An 18,029-nucleotide genomic window follows, 5' to 3' on the forward strand; every position below is an offset into this window, starting at 1 on the left:
AATTTGGTGTGATACCCAAGGCACATTGGCGTTTCCTTTTGTGAGACCAGCACGGAAGACATCTGTGTGCTCTCTGGATTCAAATGAAGCTCTATGATCAGCTGCCAATTCTGTCTGTAGGGTCCTTGGCAGAAAATGGATATGCTCTTTGGACACAATGCTTATGATTCTTTCCTAAATTTGGATTGCTAAAACAAACCTTTGGTTATGCTTATTTATTTATTCATTCATTTATTTAAAACAGGGGTGTCAAACTGCCGGCCCGTGGGCTGGAGCGTCACAGAGAAACCGCGCCCATCCCATTGCTGGCAATGGGGAAAAGTTCCGATACGTCGTGCGGCGTCATGTGACGTCATGAGTTTGACATGTCTGATTTAAAACATGTATATAGCTGTCCATCTTATGCCCAACTCTGGGCAGCTCCCAATCAAAAATTGAAATAACATAAAAACCATATTAAAATTATGAAAACCATAAAATTAAAAACAAAAACCTGGCTCCAAGTCAAGCTTCCAATATGCAGCCACCTCATCCTATCTCAGCTCTTGGGGCGGGGGGGGGGGAGAGAATATCAGGCCTTCTGTGCTTTTCAGAAGGCTAGGAGGGTAAACACCTGTCAAACATCAGGAGGAAGAATGTTCCATAGGGGAGGCAGCTGCCCCAGAAAAGGCAAGCTTTTTAGCTCCTATAAGCTGGTAATGTTTAAGGGAAGGGACTAGGACTATGCCCATCCTATCTAACCTGGCAGGATGGGTAAATGCCCTTGGGGAAGGCAGTCTTACAGATAGGTCTAGAACAGGGGTGTCAAACTCAATTTCATTGAGGGCCGCATCAGCATTGCGGTTGCCCTCAGGGGGGCGGGTGGGTGTGGCCAGGGTGGGTGTGGCCTACTGGGTGGGCGTGGCTAGAGTGCGTATGGCCTACTGGGTGGGCGTGGCCAGCTCTACATGGTTCGCATCAAGGGTGCCTATGGGGGCCTGGGCAGGAGTGGGACAGATCTGAGGGTCTCTGGCAGAAGGAGGGTCTTTGGGCCAGGGCCAAGGCAGTGGAGGCCGTTCCCTCACTGTTTCCAGGATGGGTTCGCGGGCCGCATGAAACCACTTTGCGGGCCGGATCTGGCCCCCGGGCCTTGTGTTTGTCATGTCTGGTCTAGAATAACAGAGTTGGAAGAGACCTTGGAGGTCATCTAGTTCAACCTCCTGCTCAAGCAGTAGATCGCATGCATAATTTCCCCAGCTCTGCCTCGCAGCTGCTTCTGGTGCAAGCGTGGAAAGGAGATCCTGGAAGAAATGAAAAACAACCCCTTCCGTCTTTCTTTTCCAGACTATTGGCTACAAAATCCCGGTTTTGACTCCATGCCCTGCTTTCTGCCCGTTGAGTTTTGGCCAACCAATTGAAAGTTGCTAGGATTAAAAGGAAACACCTGTAGTCCAGGAAAGAGCTCCACTGGTACACCAGATAAACCAACAACCAAGAAGTGAACAATACCCCAATCAAGAAACTATCAATCAAGCAACAGCAAGCAGCCAAACCAAAGAACCTCCAAGAACATTCCCACCAACATTGACAGGGAAGCCACTAGAATATAAACTGAGAGCAAACCCCCCTCCTTACTAGCACTGATGATGTTTTCTAGTTTGGGTAATGAAACCTTTGCAAGAAAATAATCAAGGTCAGAGACATCAAGGATTTCTCAAATTGGTGCAAGCCCCCTGTGCTCCAGCCACAACCGACACCTGCTTGAGCAGCAGCTGTGAGCCCCAGATTGTTTACCAGATCAGTCTAGGGAAGTGTGATCCTGTTCAGAGTCACAAATGAAATTTCTGGGCCCGAAGGTCAAAAGCCCACAGCCCCTTCACCTTGCCAGGGTTATGTCAAAGCCATTTCCTCCTCATCCTTATAGTCTTCAGGCACCTGACCGGCAATGCCACAGCATCACCTGTCCACTGGAGAAGTATAACTGGCTATTATCAACATATCAGATCCCATGTTGACGGATGGCGTCCCCACATCCATCCCAAACCCTCCAAAGGTCATCGACAAGTGAAACCAATGCCATTTCAGAGCCGTGTCCCAGTCTAAACCCAGACTGAAAAGGGTCCAGATAATCCACTTCATCAAGACTCTTTGTAGCTGAGGGCCAATCCCCTAAGTGTATGCAGTAGTGGTGGTCACATTCTCTCCCTTTACGTTATTAAATATAGGGATAATAATGGCCTACCTTCCAGGACAGATGAAACATGCTTATTAGAGGATTGCAGAACATTTATATAAGGAAACAGAATGGAGGCCTGAATGACTTAATGTAATTATTATTGGGTTTTTGCTAGCCCTCTGCTTCAACTGATAGATAATGGAGGATAATTTGGTGGGGTAGATTACTAATGTTCTGTACCTCGGTATCAAAATGTGGAGATTACAGAATTAAACAATGGAGAATGGGAGTTAAAGTTTGCAATCTGTCAAGTACCAGGAAGAAGAGAAATCCTATTGGCATTTGGATGGGGAGTTAGGGGACAAGTGAGAGGAAATAATGGTGAATTATTTCTCGTCATATCATTCAGTACTTTTTTTTTTAGCATAGTGATAATCAGGGCTTTTTTTCTCATAGAACACTCAGAACGGAGTTCCGGCACCTTTTTTGGATGGAACCTTGTAGGGTAGGCGGGGTGGGTTGTATGACATGTGTGAGTTCTGGCACCTTTTTCTTTTACAAAAAAAGCACTGGTGATAATCCAAGTAGTAGTCTTGCATGAAACAGGAGTTGGTAGAATGTTCTATGTATTTTGTGACAGACTGTACAAAAATAGATTTTTAAATACTGTACTGTGTAAAAAAAATGTTAGTAACAGCATAGAAAAAGTGAAACATTTTCAAAGCCTACCCATACTGTCCAAGTCTTTTGCTATCAGAATGTTGTTGTCCAGGGGGAGTTTTTGAAGTAAATTGACTTCATCTGCAATCAGATATGGCTAAGTAGGTTCTACCGCACTGTTTTGAAGGAGATGTTCCTCATCTTGTATTCTCTCTTGAAATGCTTTACTACAATTTTATGGCCATGTTTACACTTATTTGGTAAGCTCAGAGGGAAAGAAGGGAATTTGCAGTTTTGCTCAGTTTGTACTTCAGGTGAGACAACACGTGCTGCGTTATCAAATAGGCTACAACTTGTGTTTAAGAGAAGGTGGGGAGTCTTCAAATATGAAGCATGTATGCCATATGGCCATTCAGCCTGAGACTTTGTGAAGCAAACCCTTGAAACTGTTAACATTGTAATAGTAAGTTCTCTGTGGCATCTCTGAAATACCGCCTTTGACTTTGATGTGAGGGATAACTGTTCTTCTTAAAGCATTGTCTTCTTGACCCTTTTGTCTTGCTACAACCTTTCTGATAAGCAGCTAGCTCACGAAGAGGTTACTCCTGGTCCAGATTTGTTACTGAAATTACAAAAATATTTTGGAATAGTTTGGTAGAGTTTGGAAAATAAAGACCAATGGCACTATTGCAACTGTTTGTTATGTACTTATTTGGTTTTTGGAAGTGAAATACCCTAATACTTGCTTAGTATCTCTGAACTCAGTAACCCTTAGACATATTTCTGTAGGCCATGACTACATAAGTTTTAGAACAACTATTGGCTTTGTTATATATCAGGGGTCTTCAAGCTTGGCCCTTTTATGACTTGTGGACTTCAAGTCCCAGAATTCCTCAGCCAGACGTGCCTGGCTGAGGAATTCTGGGAATTGAAGTCTACAAGTCATAAAAGGGCCAAGCTTGAAGACCCCTGTTATATATGAAGGAAAAAGCTTACATTTCACATCACATGTTCTAGTTTTATGCTGTATTGATGCAGCCAGTGTTGTTAGCTCAGTGGTGGACAGTATTACTCAATAGTTCCGCTTGCTATCATAATTTAAGTAACCTATGTGTTGATCAATCATTTTATCTTAACAGTTTGCATTAAACCATGTTTTTAACAACCTGTGACAATGCAATCTTCTTTTAATATGTACCTTCCTTTTTCCTAAGGCAGAATTCCTTTCTTGTGGATTGGGGACTTTGTATTGCTTTTAGCTAATCAGTGAGGTTGAGCCTTCCTGTAGGAAATAGCTAAAAATGTTTACAATCATGGAAAGGCCTTGACCACAATATGTTGGTGTTATCTGATCATTATAATCAGTCTCCTTAATAAGACATTTATCATAGTATCTCCCATTTACAAGCAGACATTCTCCCATCAAGGATCCAGCCTCACTTTGATATGTCTGAAAGAGGGAAATCCTACCTCACGCACTGATTCAACATGGAAATTCTACCTTGCCTGTCTCTTTCAAGGACAGCTTTCTGTCTGACCAGACCCATGCCAAAAGATGTGGGTATATAAAAGATACACAATTGAAATTGAAAAGCTGGAATAGAAAGCCAAGTGTTAAACACACTTGCTCTTTTTCCAGATCCAACTCGCTGAGATGCTGCATTCAGCTCTGAGGTTTCCTACCACACTAGGCAGTGCTGCCTTGACTACTATGCCTGTTCCTCATCCATACATGTTCCTTTCAAACACTTGTCCATTAACTATTTAAAATGTTAGCCATATCCGTAATGGGGATCACAGTATGTCTGGACTAAACAAGACTAGACAAGGTTAGACTATCTAGACTAAGAAGAAGTAAAGTTTTTGGGTGAGTGGAGTGTAATACTTCACCCTTTGACACGGAGACATATGGAATTACAATAACATGTCACGTGCGCTCTCAAAAAATAGCTGCTGGGAGGCAGGGGGCAGCCAGCTGATTTAAGACTATGTGTTTTGTAAATGAAATGCCGGCCACATGACCACGGAGACGTTCTTGGACAAACGCTGGCTCTTCGGCTTTGAAACGGAGATGAGCACCGGCCCCTAGAGTTGGAAACGACTAGCACGCATGTGCGGGGGAACCTTTACCTTTACCTTAAATGAACAGAGTTAATGTAGCCACTCTCAAAATACCCATTTACCAGGTGGCTTCCTACCCAATGGTATAGTTGTCTTGGAGAGGGATGGACAGGTAGACAATTTCCCAAACAAAGCATGGTGTGGTCATCTGGCATTTGGATTTTTGAAGCATGCCTATTGGAGCCAGAACAATTCGTGGAAACGGTGACAGTGCTCCATGAAATCTACTTAGCAGCATGGGAGTTTCCCACAGAATTTTGTTTTAATTGAAAGAATATTTTGAAAGTCAGATGGGGTAGGGAGCCTGGCAATTGCCCAGGGAGGTGTCTGTGGGCACACTGGGGCCCACAGACAGTACGATGTTATCCTGGTTTAGACATTCAGGTTAGAACCCCAACAGGCAAGAGTTCATGCCTCTTTACTTATTATAGGCAAGCCACTACTTGACTGTATATATAATCCAATTAAAGAACGGTGGATTTTTTTTTAACTATTCAGTTGGGGAGAATGTTTGAAATACAATTGACAGTGGTTGAATGAATTATGAGTGCAGCTCATTAAGATTTTGCATTCAGGTAATTAGAATGCACAACTTCCTGCCACTTTGAGCTGAAGTAATAAAAGGTTGCAGGCTTTTAAATATCCTTTTCTTTCTTTGGCTTTCACAATTAAGACAAACGAAACTATAGTGAACAGATAGGAGTTGATGATGTACACCCAGCCATCTTAATTGGAGCTCAGGAAGAAAGAAAAAAACAACAACTGACCTTGTTATTCTTGCCTACAATAGTTGCTGCCAGGTGACAGGTCTATACTTGAATTGAGCAGAACATATTCTTCTCTTGCAATAGTGGAATCTGTGCCAGCCTAAGACATCTTGCAATGTGAAGCAAAGCTCAGGCCTTCCCACCCTTCCCCCTGCCCCACAGGCTAAAGCTGAGCCTTGCCTCCACCTCTCAGGCGCTGGTTCCTTCTTTGTCGATTCCTCCTTCGCCGTGTTGCAGGGATGGGTGAGCCCTGAACGGAGTACTGGTTGTCTCTGCCAACTGTAGGTGTGCCATTCCTCTTGAGGTGCCTGTGTGTCGTTTGTTTCCTAAAATGGAGCAGATCAGACATTTTGCTTTCTTCTCCACCATAGTCTTTGGTGAAATGAATGGCCCCAAATATTTATTGAGTATCTGATTTCCTGCCTGAGAAATTGAAGATAGATATCTGTGGCTTTGGGTCTACTCTGTTTTAACATGGTTGGCAAAATAGCAGCCTATTATATTTCTATTTCAGATATTCTGGGGAAGTTGCCCTTCCCACATAAGTAATTATGAACTTGTACTGTGTTTTTTCTTCATTTTCTTCATTTGAAAGCAACCTGAGAAGAAAGGTGCGGGAGTCACCTTGTTTAATTAATTGCTTCTCTAGAAGTTTCGTGACTTTTACCTTAAAAGTCGGGATCAAATTAACAGGACAAATGCAGCTAAGCTAACATTTTCATGGAGACATTCTTACAATTAGGCCTTATATCAATTTTGTCTTATAACACAGTTTGAAGCTAAATATGGGAACTTGCACTTTGAAATCTAATAGCTAATAGGTATGAACAACTGACACTAAAATGTCTTGGCACACAATAAAAACCCAGTCTTTAAGAGCCAAAGATTGGAAAATAACTTGTCAGTTTGCAGAGGTGTAGGACATGCTCTTTTAAAATCTATAGTGTTGTCTTTTAAGATATCTACATTCAAATTGCTTGGCAAAATATAGTTACAAGCACCTCTGGCTACTTATGAGAAAATGGGTAAGCTTACCTTTTTCTGCCAGAGGCCTCTCCTCTAGCTATTTTTCATACTTCAGGTGGGTGCTACTTTTAAGTAACTGCACACCTGTGTAGGACAAGCTTGTACAGGAAAAGATTCTGAATATGCTTCATGTTGTGTGGATAGTAAAATTCAAATCAAATAGTGTTTTCAGGTTCTTACTTTTAATTAGGATGGGGTCATTGAAAAGTAAATGATTTCCTGTACATTTTATGCTGGGATTGGAGTTGGTAGTTCTCCAAATAATTCATTCAAATCTGCTTTCTTTCTTTTCTTTTTCAAAGCTTCATCCTGTAGGTTTGTTTCTCGGATGAAAGAAAAAAAATCATGTCCGTGTGTGATACATTGTCTGAAAGTTAATCTAATGGCTTCATTTAAAAGGTGTAAACCTGATTAATGACCACCTCAGGTGGGGAAAGTCTACTATTGAGTAAAACCACTGGCAGGAGGTAGTGCCGCCAACCTTGTTGGCCTCTTAGTTTTCCAGCAACTTATAGTTGAGAGTGCTATGATTTATGGCAGTGTTTTTCAACGGTGGCAACTTGAAGATGTGTGGATTTCAACTCCCATGATTCCCCAGTCAGCCATTTAGGCCAGGCTAATATCAGCATCCTCCATTTTCTATGCCAAAGATTAAGCTTTCAGTCTTCCATTCAGGTCTTGGCATTCGTAGCCAAGAACGTATGCCTCTGTCAGGGTCAATATTATGGTTATTGTCACATTTATTTTTACTTATTTTACTTTACTCTTTAGTCTAAATAGTGGGCAGACTACTACAGCCCCTCAAGTACTGGAAACCTTTTCTTTGTTGGACCAGACATGCCTAATTTCCTCAATCAGTCATCATATAGTTTAGCCTCCAGACCCCTTGTTGTCTTTGTTGCTCTTCTCTGCACTCTTTCTGGGATATTTTCTGCAGAAATAGCTTTGTGCAGAATGCACAAACATGCTAGTAGGAACACTTACTTTTCATTCCAACTTTTTTAATGGCAAGCGAATAAATTATTAATGGCTAACTTGGTTTCTCTATGGAGGAAAGAAATTATTAATCCTGCTGTTCCTTTACAAGTGGAAAAATTTCAGTGATCTGCTGACATAACTAAAGGCACAAGTGGAAATATACAATCAAACAATATAGATAAGCTAGCTCTGCACATGTGTTCCTCTGAAGAGCATTGTACGGAGAGGCCCAGAGGAATATATAGCTACTACTTCATAGTAGGTAGCCATAGTTGTGTTTATATTTATTTAATTTTATTTATTCAATTTTTATGCCACCCACCTTTCCATAAAGTGACTTTGGCCAGTGTTGCTGCATTGTGACTGTTATCTCGAGTTGTTTGTGCAGACCAGTTCATAGTCATTGAGAGATCTGGGGGTATAAAATACTTTTGGTATAAAATACATGAGGAGAAGACATGATGAGGATGAAGCTTAATATTCTCAATACGAGGAGGGCAAAGATATTGGGTATGCTACTTCATTTGTAGGAATATAATATTAAAAAGCTTCAAGTAGCTCTTTAGGTTAGATTAGATTGGGGGTCCCCACAACTTTAAGACTTGTCGACTTCCAATTCCCAGAATTCCCCAGCCTGCAATGTCTTATATCTCCAAAAGGTGTTTTCATTCTTCCTCACATTTTCTTCTTTGATCTATATTAGGAGGTGGTCAACCTCAGTAGGGATTTTAAGAGTTAGGATGGTCATTTTATGAGAACTTCATTGTAATGGCGCTGTTCCAGTGTGGAAGAACTGGGCTATGTGGTTTTTAAGGCTCTATGGCTTTATATTTCATCTGCAGTTGGGCTAATGCTGTTAAAGAGGTTCACCACACCAATTGTTTTAGGAAATAGATTAAATGTTGGGAAAAGTTTGTGTGATATTTAATGGTAGCAGTATAGGAACTGCTTTCTGTGGGTTATCCCAGGACCCTGTTGAAAGAGCCTATCTTCATCATCATTTAAGATCCATTAACCTGTAGAAGGGCTAATTGCTTAGATCCCTGCTCCAAAAACAAACCCATGAAAATTGATTGTTTTGGGGCTTCTCTACTGTCTAGAAACATCTCCGGCTAAAGAGAATGAAAGGAAAACCATTACAGAATACCCATATGTGTACACACACACACACACACACACACACACACACGAGTTTCAGATGGTTCCTGACTTCTGTGTATTTCACTTTATAGCCTATAGCATGCAAAGTAAAGTTTGAATGGCTTGAGCCAAGAGTAGAGTTGATTTTTTTTTAAAAAAAAGTTGGAATCATCGTAGTACGACCTTTGACTTATTTTCTTCTCCAAGCATTTATATTATGTGCATCCACAATACAGTAAAGAACAGTAGGCTCTATTTCCAGAAAAAAATACAGATGTGCTATGTGTCCATGCAAGGAGCATGAGAGGGGCAATATAAAATCTTGCATCCTAGCCGGCATAAAGATAAGCTTTTAATTAGTATTTAGTCATGTTGTCTGTTCAGTTAGCTAAATATATCCTAATATATATATATATTGATTTTCTATTCTAAAGCAAACAATGGACATCAGTCTACCCCCTGAAGACCAGGATTCATCTGGAGATGATGATGATTCATTTTCTGGTTTATCATCTGGTATAGGTATGCTTAGTTCTCTTTTCTTCTATTTATTATAAATAAAATTTTTGCTCAAGTATTAACCTAGGGAATTATTTGTTGTCATTAGAGCAGTAGTGATTACCACTTCAGAAAATTTGGAAAGAGGATTAAATAAATTCATACGGGATGAGCCTCCCAGTAGCTGAATTTCTCTATGGTTGTATGGTACCTTATATAAATCAGAGTTGTAAAACCAAAGGCCGCATTTGCTCCTGACTCATAATAAAGTATTTTTATTTTATTATTTTTAATCCCATTTATATCTCGCCCTTCTCCGAAGACTCAGGGCGGCTTACAATTTAAGCACAAACCAATGTGCTTAGCAATAGCCTTCATTCTATGTATATGCCTGCTTATTAGGGCTTTCACACACACCCCCAAGCGGCATTATTACAAAGTCAGCTTAATTGCCCCCAACAATCTGGGTCCTCATTTTACCTACCTCGGAAGGATGGAAGGCTGAGTCAACCTTGAGCCTGGTGGGACGCGAACCTGCACTAATTGCAGGCAGCTGGTGTTACTTAAGGAGGCATTAGCCCACTGCTCCACCAAGTATGCATTGTCTAGAAATCCCCAAAGGCTCTCTCTAGCTGCACTTTTTAAATGTTATATAAAGTAGAAGGTTGAAGGGGGGAAAAGTATATAAACTATAATTTAATCGTAATATGAAATCAGATTGAGGTTTAGTCTTGCCCATGGCCCAGAAAAGGCGATACACCTCTGTCCTTTTAGAGGGCAAAGGGAATTGCATTAAACAAGAGGGGAAAGAGCTCTTCCAAAGCAATGGTCAGATAAGAGGGACTTCACTCTGGGCCAAGACAAGCCCATCCCTAGTTCACACAAAGATAAAATGAGGGAAGGGGAAGAGCACATTCAGACGTGCAAGATTCTGCTGCTATAACTGTTAAAATAAAAGTATTGCTGACCTACATGGCATTTGTTTCCTAGTCTGGCCTACCTTGTCTAGTCCATAAATCAAAGGTGGTATTCCTTAAAATGGAACTGCTAGGAAGGAGTAGTGACAAAGGGCTACCCACTCTCATATTCTTTTTGTAAGCCTTTTGGAGGCATCCGGGCGGCCACTGTAACGTAGAGGAGTGGGCTAGGTAGGCTTTGCTTAATCTGGCAAGTCTCATTTTAGCAAATAGATGTTTCTGTTGCAAAGACTTGTAACGTCTTACAATGCAGGGGAACAGAAGTGTTTTTGCAGCATTGGTAAGGAACATTATGATGACATCAAGTGGGATTATTAAAACCATGGGGTGGAATTCTTCAGACTATTTGGCCAAGGTTTCTCTTACTGTAGCATTGTGCTTTAATTTTGAATCCTGATTAAAATTAATCTTGACGTTAGGTTCTTCGACAGAGGATGAAGTGATTTCCTTCAGTCTTCCATTACAAGAAAGCACAAATACCTCTTTGATGCCTGAGGTTTCTACCACCTGGAGAGATACCCAGACAAAGGTTCAAGTTACAGATAGTCCTGTGGAAGATTATTCAAGTGCACCTGTCTCCATAGCAAGCATACCTGGGTTTCCAGATACTGCTGTCGTATCCAAGGAGCCACCAGTAACTCTTGAAGAGTTAGACTCAGATATGGAGCCAGACACAACAAAACCTACTGTATTGACAACAAGCATCCCAATAGCGCATCATGTTTCCACAGCCAGAATTACGACTTCTCGTGCTGCTAGCACAGTCAAATTCATTGATATTCATGACATATCTAATATTGATGAAACACACTCATTTGGCATTGTGCCGGAAAGTGAGAGAGATTTGAATAGTGCCCTACCCACTATAGTGTCTTCTACTGCTCTAATGGAAAGCTCTCCTCTGCCTGAAAATGAAATCTTCCAGGAATATGGTTCTGGTGATCAGGTAAGAATTAAATTATTAAATTAAATTAAATTAAATTAAATTATTAAATTAAATTAAATTAAATTAAATTAAATTATTGGTGTGTTCGCATCAGCTTCCTCTGTTCCTGGAGGAAACTGATTATCTGGACCCGTACCAATCGGGTTTCAGACGGCACTGGTCACGCTGGTGAATGATCTCTGGCAGGCTTGGGACAGGGGTTGCTCCTCTGTCCTAGTCCTATTAGATCTCTCAGCGGCTTTTGATACCATCGACCATGGTATCCTACTGCGGCGTCTCAGGGGGTTGGGAGTGGGAGGCACCGTTTTACGGTGGTTCTCCTATCTCCTGGGCCGTTCGCAGTCGGTGTTGACGGGAGGGCAGAGATCCACCCCGAGGCCTCTCGCTTGTGGAGTCCCTCAGGGGTCGGTTCTCTCACCCCTCCTGTTCAACATCTATATGAAGCCACTGGGCGAGGTCATTCGTGGTTTCGGGGTGGGGTATCATCAGTACGCTGATGATACCCAACTTTTTCTTTCCACCCCAAACCAACCCAGCGATGCCCTCGCCGTGATGTCCCGTTGCCTGGAGGCGGTCCAGGTCTGGATGGGGAGAAACAGGCTTCGTCTCAATCCTGCCAAGACTGAGTGGCTTTGCATACCGGCATCTCGGGCTAACCAAACTATTCCACCTTTAATGATGGGGAGTGAGGTGTTACCCCCCGTTGATAGGGCTCGCAACTTAGGCGTCCTCCTGGACTCACGGCTCAATTTTGAAGATCATATAGGAACCGTGACCAGGGGAGCTTTTGCCCAGGTTCGCCTGGTGTGCCAGTTGCGACCCTACCTGGACCGAGATGCCCTACGCACAGTCACTCATGCGCTCGTGACCTCCCGTTTAGACTATTGCAATGCTCTCTACATGGGGCTGCCCTTGAGGACCATTCGGAGACTACAACTCGTGCAGAATGCGGCCGCGTGAGTTGTGATGGGGGTTTCCCGATACTCCCATGTAACTCCTCTACTCCGTGAGCTGCATTGGCTTCCGGTTGCCCTCCGGGTGAGATTCAAAGTGCTGGTGATGACCTATAAAGCCCTAAATGGCTTGGGTCCGGGATATTTGAGGGAACACCTGCTGCCAGCATCAGGTTCCCTTCGTCCAGTACACTTGCAGAGGGAGGGTCTTCTCAGGGTGCCGCCGGTAAAAGATTGCCGGCGGATAACACCCAGGGGGAGGGCCTTTTCTGTGGGTGCACCTGCCCTCTGGAACCAGCTGCCCGTGGAGCTCAGGACTGCCCCTGACCTACACTCATTCCGCCGGCACCTGAAGACTTGGCTCTTTGAGCTCTCTGACCCAGGCTGAGAATTTTAACTGGGGTTTTATTTTCAGGGATAATTTAATCTTTTAATTGTCTTTTAACTTTGTATTTTATATTGGTGTGGTTTTAAAATGCCCTGTAAACCGCCCTGAGTCCTTCGGGAAAGGGCGGTATATAAATCTAATAAAATCTAAAATCTAAATCTAAGTGCTTTGGAATATCTTTACTAGTACTTTTGTTACTTCTTAGTTATCAGTTAGTCCTGATATGTATTATAGTTTAACTCTTTCAGATGTCGGCTTTGGAAAGTGTGACACAGTGCTGGGTTCCTTGAGACACATGGGTGTAATTAAAATATGGGTGCTTTGAAACATATCATAATTTATGCCTCCTTCTTTCAAGCAGGAAGATTTTATATTTTCAACACACGAGGAAAATCAAATAAATGTAAAGGACCTTGAAGCAGAAAATAGAGCGGTTGATACAGAAACAAAGAATGCAAAATCTGAAGGATTAATGGACAGGAAAGAAGTACTAGGAGGTATGCCTGTGTTTGTTTTGGGGTGTATTATGATTGTGCAGCACTTCAGATTTAGTTCCAAAACTATATTTGGAGCAGTGCACAGAGATACAAACATGCCATCCATCTACAATTCTTTAAAACAGTTGTTTTTCCAAGGTCAAGTAGTTGTCCCTTGCCCCTCAAACCTCTTACATAACTCTGAGAGAAGACACCATTGTTTTAAAGAGCTGTAGATCTATTACCGTGTTTCCCTGAAAGTAAGTCCTACCCCGAAAATAAGCCCTAGCTTGGTTTTGGGGATTGGGCCTAATATAAGCCCAAAATAAGCCCTAGCTTTGGGGCGAGGCACATACTTTAAAATCAAGCTAGGGTGGGGTGGGGTGGGGTGGGGAGCTGCCCCACACGTCCCGCACCCGCTTACCTTGCAGCCAGGCCTCTCCTCACCAGCCCACTTCTGAGGTGTCTTCTGCAGCCAGGCCTGCATTTCACAGGACTTTCCGGAAAAGTACTGCAGCCGAGAACTGAGCTATGGATTCAATCCTTACCTTGGTTCTGCAAGAACTCTGCAGCCGAGGGCTGAGCTATGGATTGAATCCATAGCGCGGTACTCGGCTGCAGAGGCCTTCCAGAAAAGCCTGATTGCAAAATGCAGGCTGGAATGCAGCTGCAGAATGAAGCTGCTCCTTCAGCCACAGAAGAAGTGGATCTGCTAGGCAGGGCTGTCGGTGCTGGAGGTGAGTATAAAAGACACACCTCCTCTCCCCACCTGGTTCCTCTTTTGGAGGCAAAAAAAAAGAAAAAAGACCCAGTCTTATTTTCGGGGAAACACAGGTATATTCATGCTCCTGCAAGTCCGGAAACACCTTTTGGGCACTGAAACTCAAATGTTCCATAGCTCTGGTATGTATGTATGCATATATGAATGTATGTATCTGTCTGAATGGGATGTATTTCTGTATATTGCAATGCACCAACCCTCTGTATAAACTTATGTATGTTCAATACATTGGTTTACATTCATGGCTGAACTGCCAACACTGTTTTCTGTGTAATGTTATTTGTTTTATATTAATGTCTATAATGGACATTATTTCTGACAAAATGTGACAGTTACTGCAGGGCATTAAACAGAGCTAAAGATGTTCCTTCCTTTCCCTCCATTTTCCTTTCCTTTCCTTTCCTTTCCTTTCCTTTCCTTTCCTTTCCTTTCCTTTCCTTTCCTTTCCTTTCCTTTCCTTTCCTTTTTTTCCTCTCCTCTCTTTTCTTCTCTTTTTTTGCAGTGAAGAGGGACCCAGTAATCATTTCTTTCTGCTGCTCATCCATAATTCTTTATTTTGGTACATTTATAGGGCACCTTTCCTCAGAGAACTTTATTTCCTTCATACCGTTAATTTTGTTCCATTGTGCACTAAGGTCTCAAAATTTCTTTTAGAGATTACTTCTAAGAACGTGTCAAGCATTTTTAAATCATGATATTTTGCATTAGGGTTTTCCAATGTTTTTAAGTGGTTAGCACTCTTGATACTTCAAAAGATTATTGTGGGTCCGATGTGAACTTTCTCATAACAATGTTTATAGCTTCCCTAATATCTGGAGCATGGCAAATCATGAACCAGAAGTCAGTTGAGGCACAGAAATTAGTGGCTGCTGAAGGAAATGTTCATAGATACTATGTTAAGGAACCCATAATTATATTAAGGATCCTAAAGATGTGTACAAGGACTTAAGTCAATTGAAAATACTTTTACCATACTGTAAACAGAGGCTGGTTTTCAGGATATTGTTCTGTACCAGCCTACTACCGGCCCTGCAGAAAAGGCAGGGACAACCCCTTTACAAACGGCAAGAGGCTGGAACTAAGCCTGCCAAATTTATTAACATAAAACAGAGCAAAACAAGACACGAACCATGAAACAGGAGCTATTCAAACGGTTGCCTTCAGCAAACCAGCCCTCCCACACATTCCCCTTTTAAACAGTTCAGGGTGTGGCTTCTCTCTGCCTCCTTCCGAGGTGCCCCATTGCCTTCCTCTGTTTACTCCTGATTGACTGCCTCCTGCGTCCAGCGTCCTTGAACAGGGCCAGCTGTGGGTCATCTTCATCCACGCTGTCAGGCTCACACAGCTGGGTCTGCATTGTGACCAGATGGGAGGGGCCTGGCTGAGGGCTCTGCGGAGCCTCATCAGCAAGCTCTCCAACAACCTTAGCAAGCTCTCCAACACCCCCCTCCTCCTCCTCTGAATCGTCTGACCCAACTGCCGAACCCACAGGCTGACCCTGAATCACAACAGATATAAAAAAGGTGGCCGTTTAGATTGCTTTATCTGTTTGAATGCAGTATACACAATTCCCTTGATATCCTTTGGGACTTAGGAAACAATCGTCTCCCTCAGAGATTAGAACAAAATCTCTTTCCACTTTGGTTCTAGCTTGAAAATGTACATGCTATCCTTTTCTTTCTCACAGGAGTCATCGCTGGTGGACTCGTAGGCTTACTGTTTGCTGGATTCCTAGTTGCATTCATGCTATATAGAATGAAGAAAAAAGATGAAGGAAGTTATTCATTGGATGAGCCAAAGCAATCGAATGGAGGCTATCAAAAACCACATAAGCAAGAAGAATTCTATGCATGAACAAACTGAACAAAAACTGAAGACCATTTTCTTATTCCTGGACATCATGAGTTCTCGCTGCATTTTTAAAGGGGGAAAACTAAAAGCCATAAGACTGAATCTAAGGCTCTGCCTCCTTGTCACTGGGAACTATAATTTCTCCAAAGTCAATCGGGATTAATAAAAACCTTACCTGCTTTCTTGCACAAAGATTACCTGTAAAGTGGGACTTCCTATCTTGTCTAAAGACTCTTAGGGGAAGATAAGGAATCAACTGTATATAATCTTGATGTCTTATGAACGCACCAAGGAATTCGTATGGTACAATGTGTGTGTTGTCAAAGATACTCCCCGCGCCCCCCGCCCCCGTCCCCAGCAAATTGGCTAGCCACATTTTAGAAAATAATCTTTTTAAAGACAACGGTGTGGCTTTGGGCAGTTATTTTCCCCATTTCAGCCATTAATGCCAGGTCCCTGAATAAGCAAATAGCGTGGGAAGTCCAGATGAAAAATTACAGATCTGACCAGAGGGGTGGAGTTGTTTAATAGGAGTATGATTCCACTAGAGCTCAGTGGGAGAAAGGGTGTAACACCGAGGCTTCAAATTCTGAAGCAAACACATTGGGAAGTAGATATTTAAGACATTCACCCTTTTACTCTTCTTTTGATCTTACTGCAATATCTCTGCTGCTCGCTGCACAAAACTGTCCTAGTATCGGGGTCAGTACTTTTTTCTTTACCTCTTCTGCACTGAGTTGTTGATAATGGCTTCTCCACTGCCGCCTTGAAGCTTCTCTCACATAGTACTTAGAATGCCAGGTGCAGCCTGCAACATACAGGACAAAGCATGCCAAGGCTAATGAGGATTCCTGTTTCTGCCAAATCCCAACTATTTGAATCCTATTAGACTGGGGTTTGCAGTAGGAATTCAGGGAGCATGCCTTTTGGCATGCAGGGCCTAGGGGAATATGTACATGGGTGATGACTTTTATCTCGGTCCAAGCGAGAAACAATAAGAGATTTTGAAGTTCAAATGCATTCAGGAATTATTCTGTGTAGAAGAGGGAGGTAAGGATGGATTGTGTGCCTTCATCACTTTTGTGTAGCACAAATTGCTCAGTTTTGTATCACTGGCATCTAATCAATGAATGTTGGCACTTCTGAACCAGTATTTAAACGTGTTCACCGTGTTTGGAAAAGACGATGATCTCTCCTAAGCAGGCAGATTTCTGTTTAGAATAAAGAAGCATAGATGTATTATTTCCATAATGCACAAGAGGATGATATGGATGTGAATAATCTATACCACAATGTTTTGTAGAGGTTCTGGGTTTATAAGGAAACACTTGCATCCAATTTAGGCTCTTTGTTTCATCATTTACACTTGTTGGTTTGCAATATATTTTCTGCTTCTAGCAAAGTTTAGATAAAAGGGTGGGTGACACTAGTGCACTGTGAGGAAATATGGAATGCTAAGCCGAAGTAAATATTTCAGAAAGGGCATAATTGTGAGCTGCTGCCCACTGCACATTTGGTGCCTTTCTTATCTCTTCCTGCTGAAAAGACCCTTGATGGGTTACAAATTTCAGTGAGTGAAAACAGGCTGTCAGCTTCTTACAGTACCAAGAAACTATATAGTGAAGTTTTAAGTGATGTGTCCTTTTTATGTATGGAAAATATGATCATTGACCTTCTCAGACATAGGAAACACTTCTCTTTTTCAAGCAAAGAATAAAACTCATGGTTGTGTTGTTGTTTTTTGAATGGTCAAGCTTGAAAATAGAATCTGGAGACTAAATAGTAAAATCAGTTGCTGTTTTTTTTTGGGGGGGGGGTTTGTGTGTATTCCTCAACCATACACATGCAATAAAAAGACAGTCGGTCAAAATAACTTGTCTCGTGTCATTTACCTGAAAAATGCTTTTCTACTCATTTCCTACTTGAATTTTTTTTTACATGTTTTGAATTGCAAGGTTATTTGGGAGAGGGGAGGCTTAGAATACAAAAGGACCCTTGTCTGATTAGCTTGGTTTACTGAAATGCATCTAAAAATGTGCATGCTTCCATTTGGTAGAAAGAGAGCAAGCAATGGCTTCGCGCTGGGCTGTCTCGAGATGGATTGTTTAAGAAAATAGGAAAATATGCAATCCGAGTATTAAAAAAATATATAGAATATTGTCCCAAATGTGCTTTTCCAAAAGGCTCTACTGAAAAAGCTTCTTGGATGAGAAGTGAAATGTTTTCAAACAAGAAAAAAAATAAATCCCAAAAGTCCAGTTGCCTTTTGGAAAAGCACCTTTGGAACCTGGATGATTGAGAATCTCCATGGA

General features: G+C 42.0%; 1 protein-coding gene across 1 annotated transcript in view; it reads left to right on the forward strand.

The window, feature by feature from the left end:
* Positions 1–17,576, forward strand: part of SDC1 (syndecan 1) — a 32,949-nt gene extending 15,373 nt beyond the window's left edge. Inside the window, exons 2-5 of the mRNA XM_081312831.1 lie at positions 9,282–9,369; positions 10,742–11,268; positions 12,968–13,106; positions 15,554–17,576. Of these exons, the coding sequence (XP_081168957.1) occupies positions 9,282–9,369; positions 10,742–11,268; positions 12,968–13,106; positions 15,554–15,720 (921 nt within the window). The 3' untranslated portion in view covers positions 15,721–17,576. The remainder of the gene's footprint in view (positions 1–9,281; positions 9,370–10,741; positions 11,269–12,967; positions 13,107–15,553) is intronic.
* Positions 17,577–18,029: the final 453 nt, after the last annotated feature.

This window comes from Vipera berus (assembly GCF_964194415.1).
Source record: "Vipera berus genome assembly, chromosome: 1".
NCBI lineage: Eukaryota > Metazoa > Chordata > Lepidosauria > Squamata > Viperidae > Vipera > Vipera berus.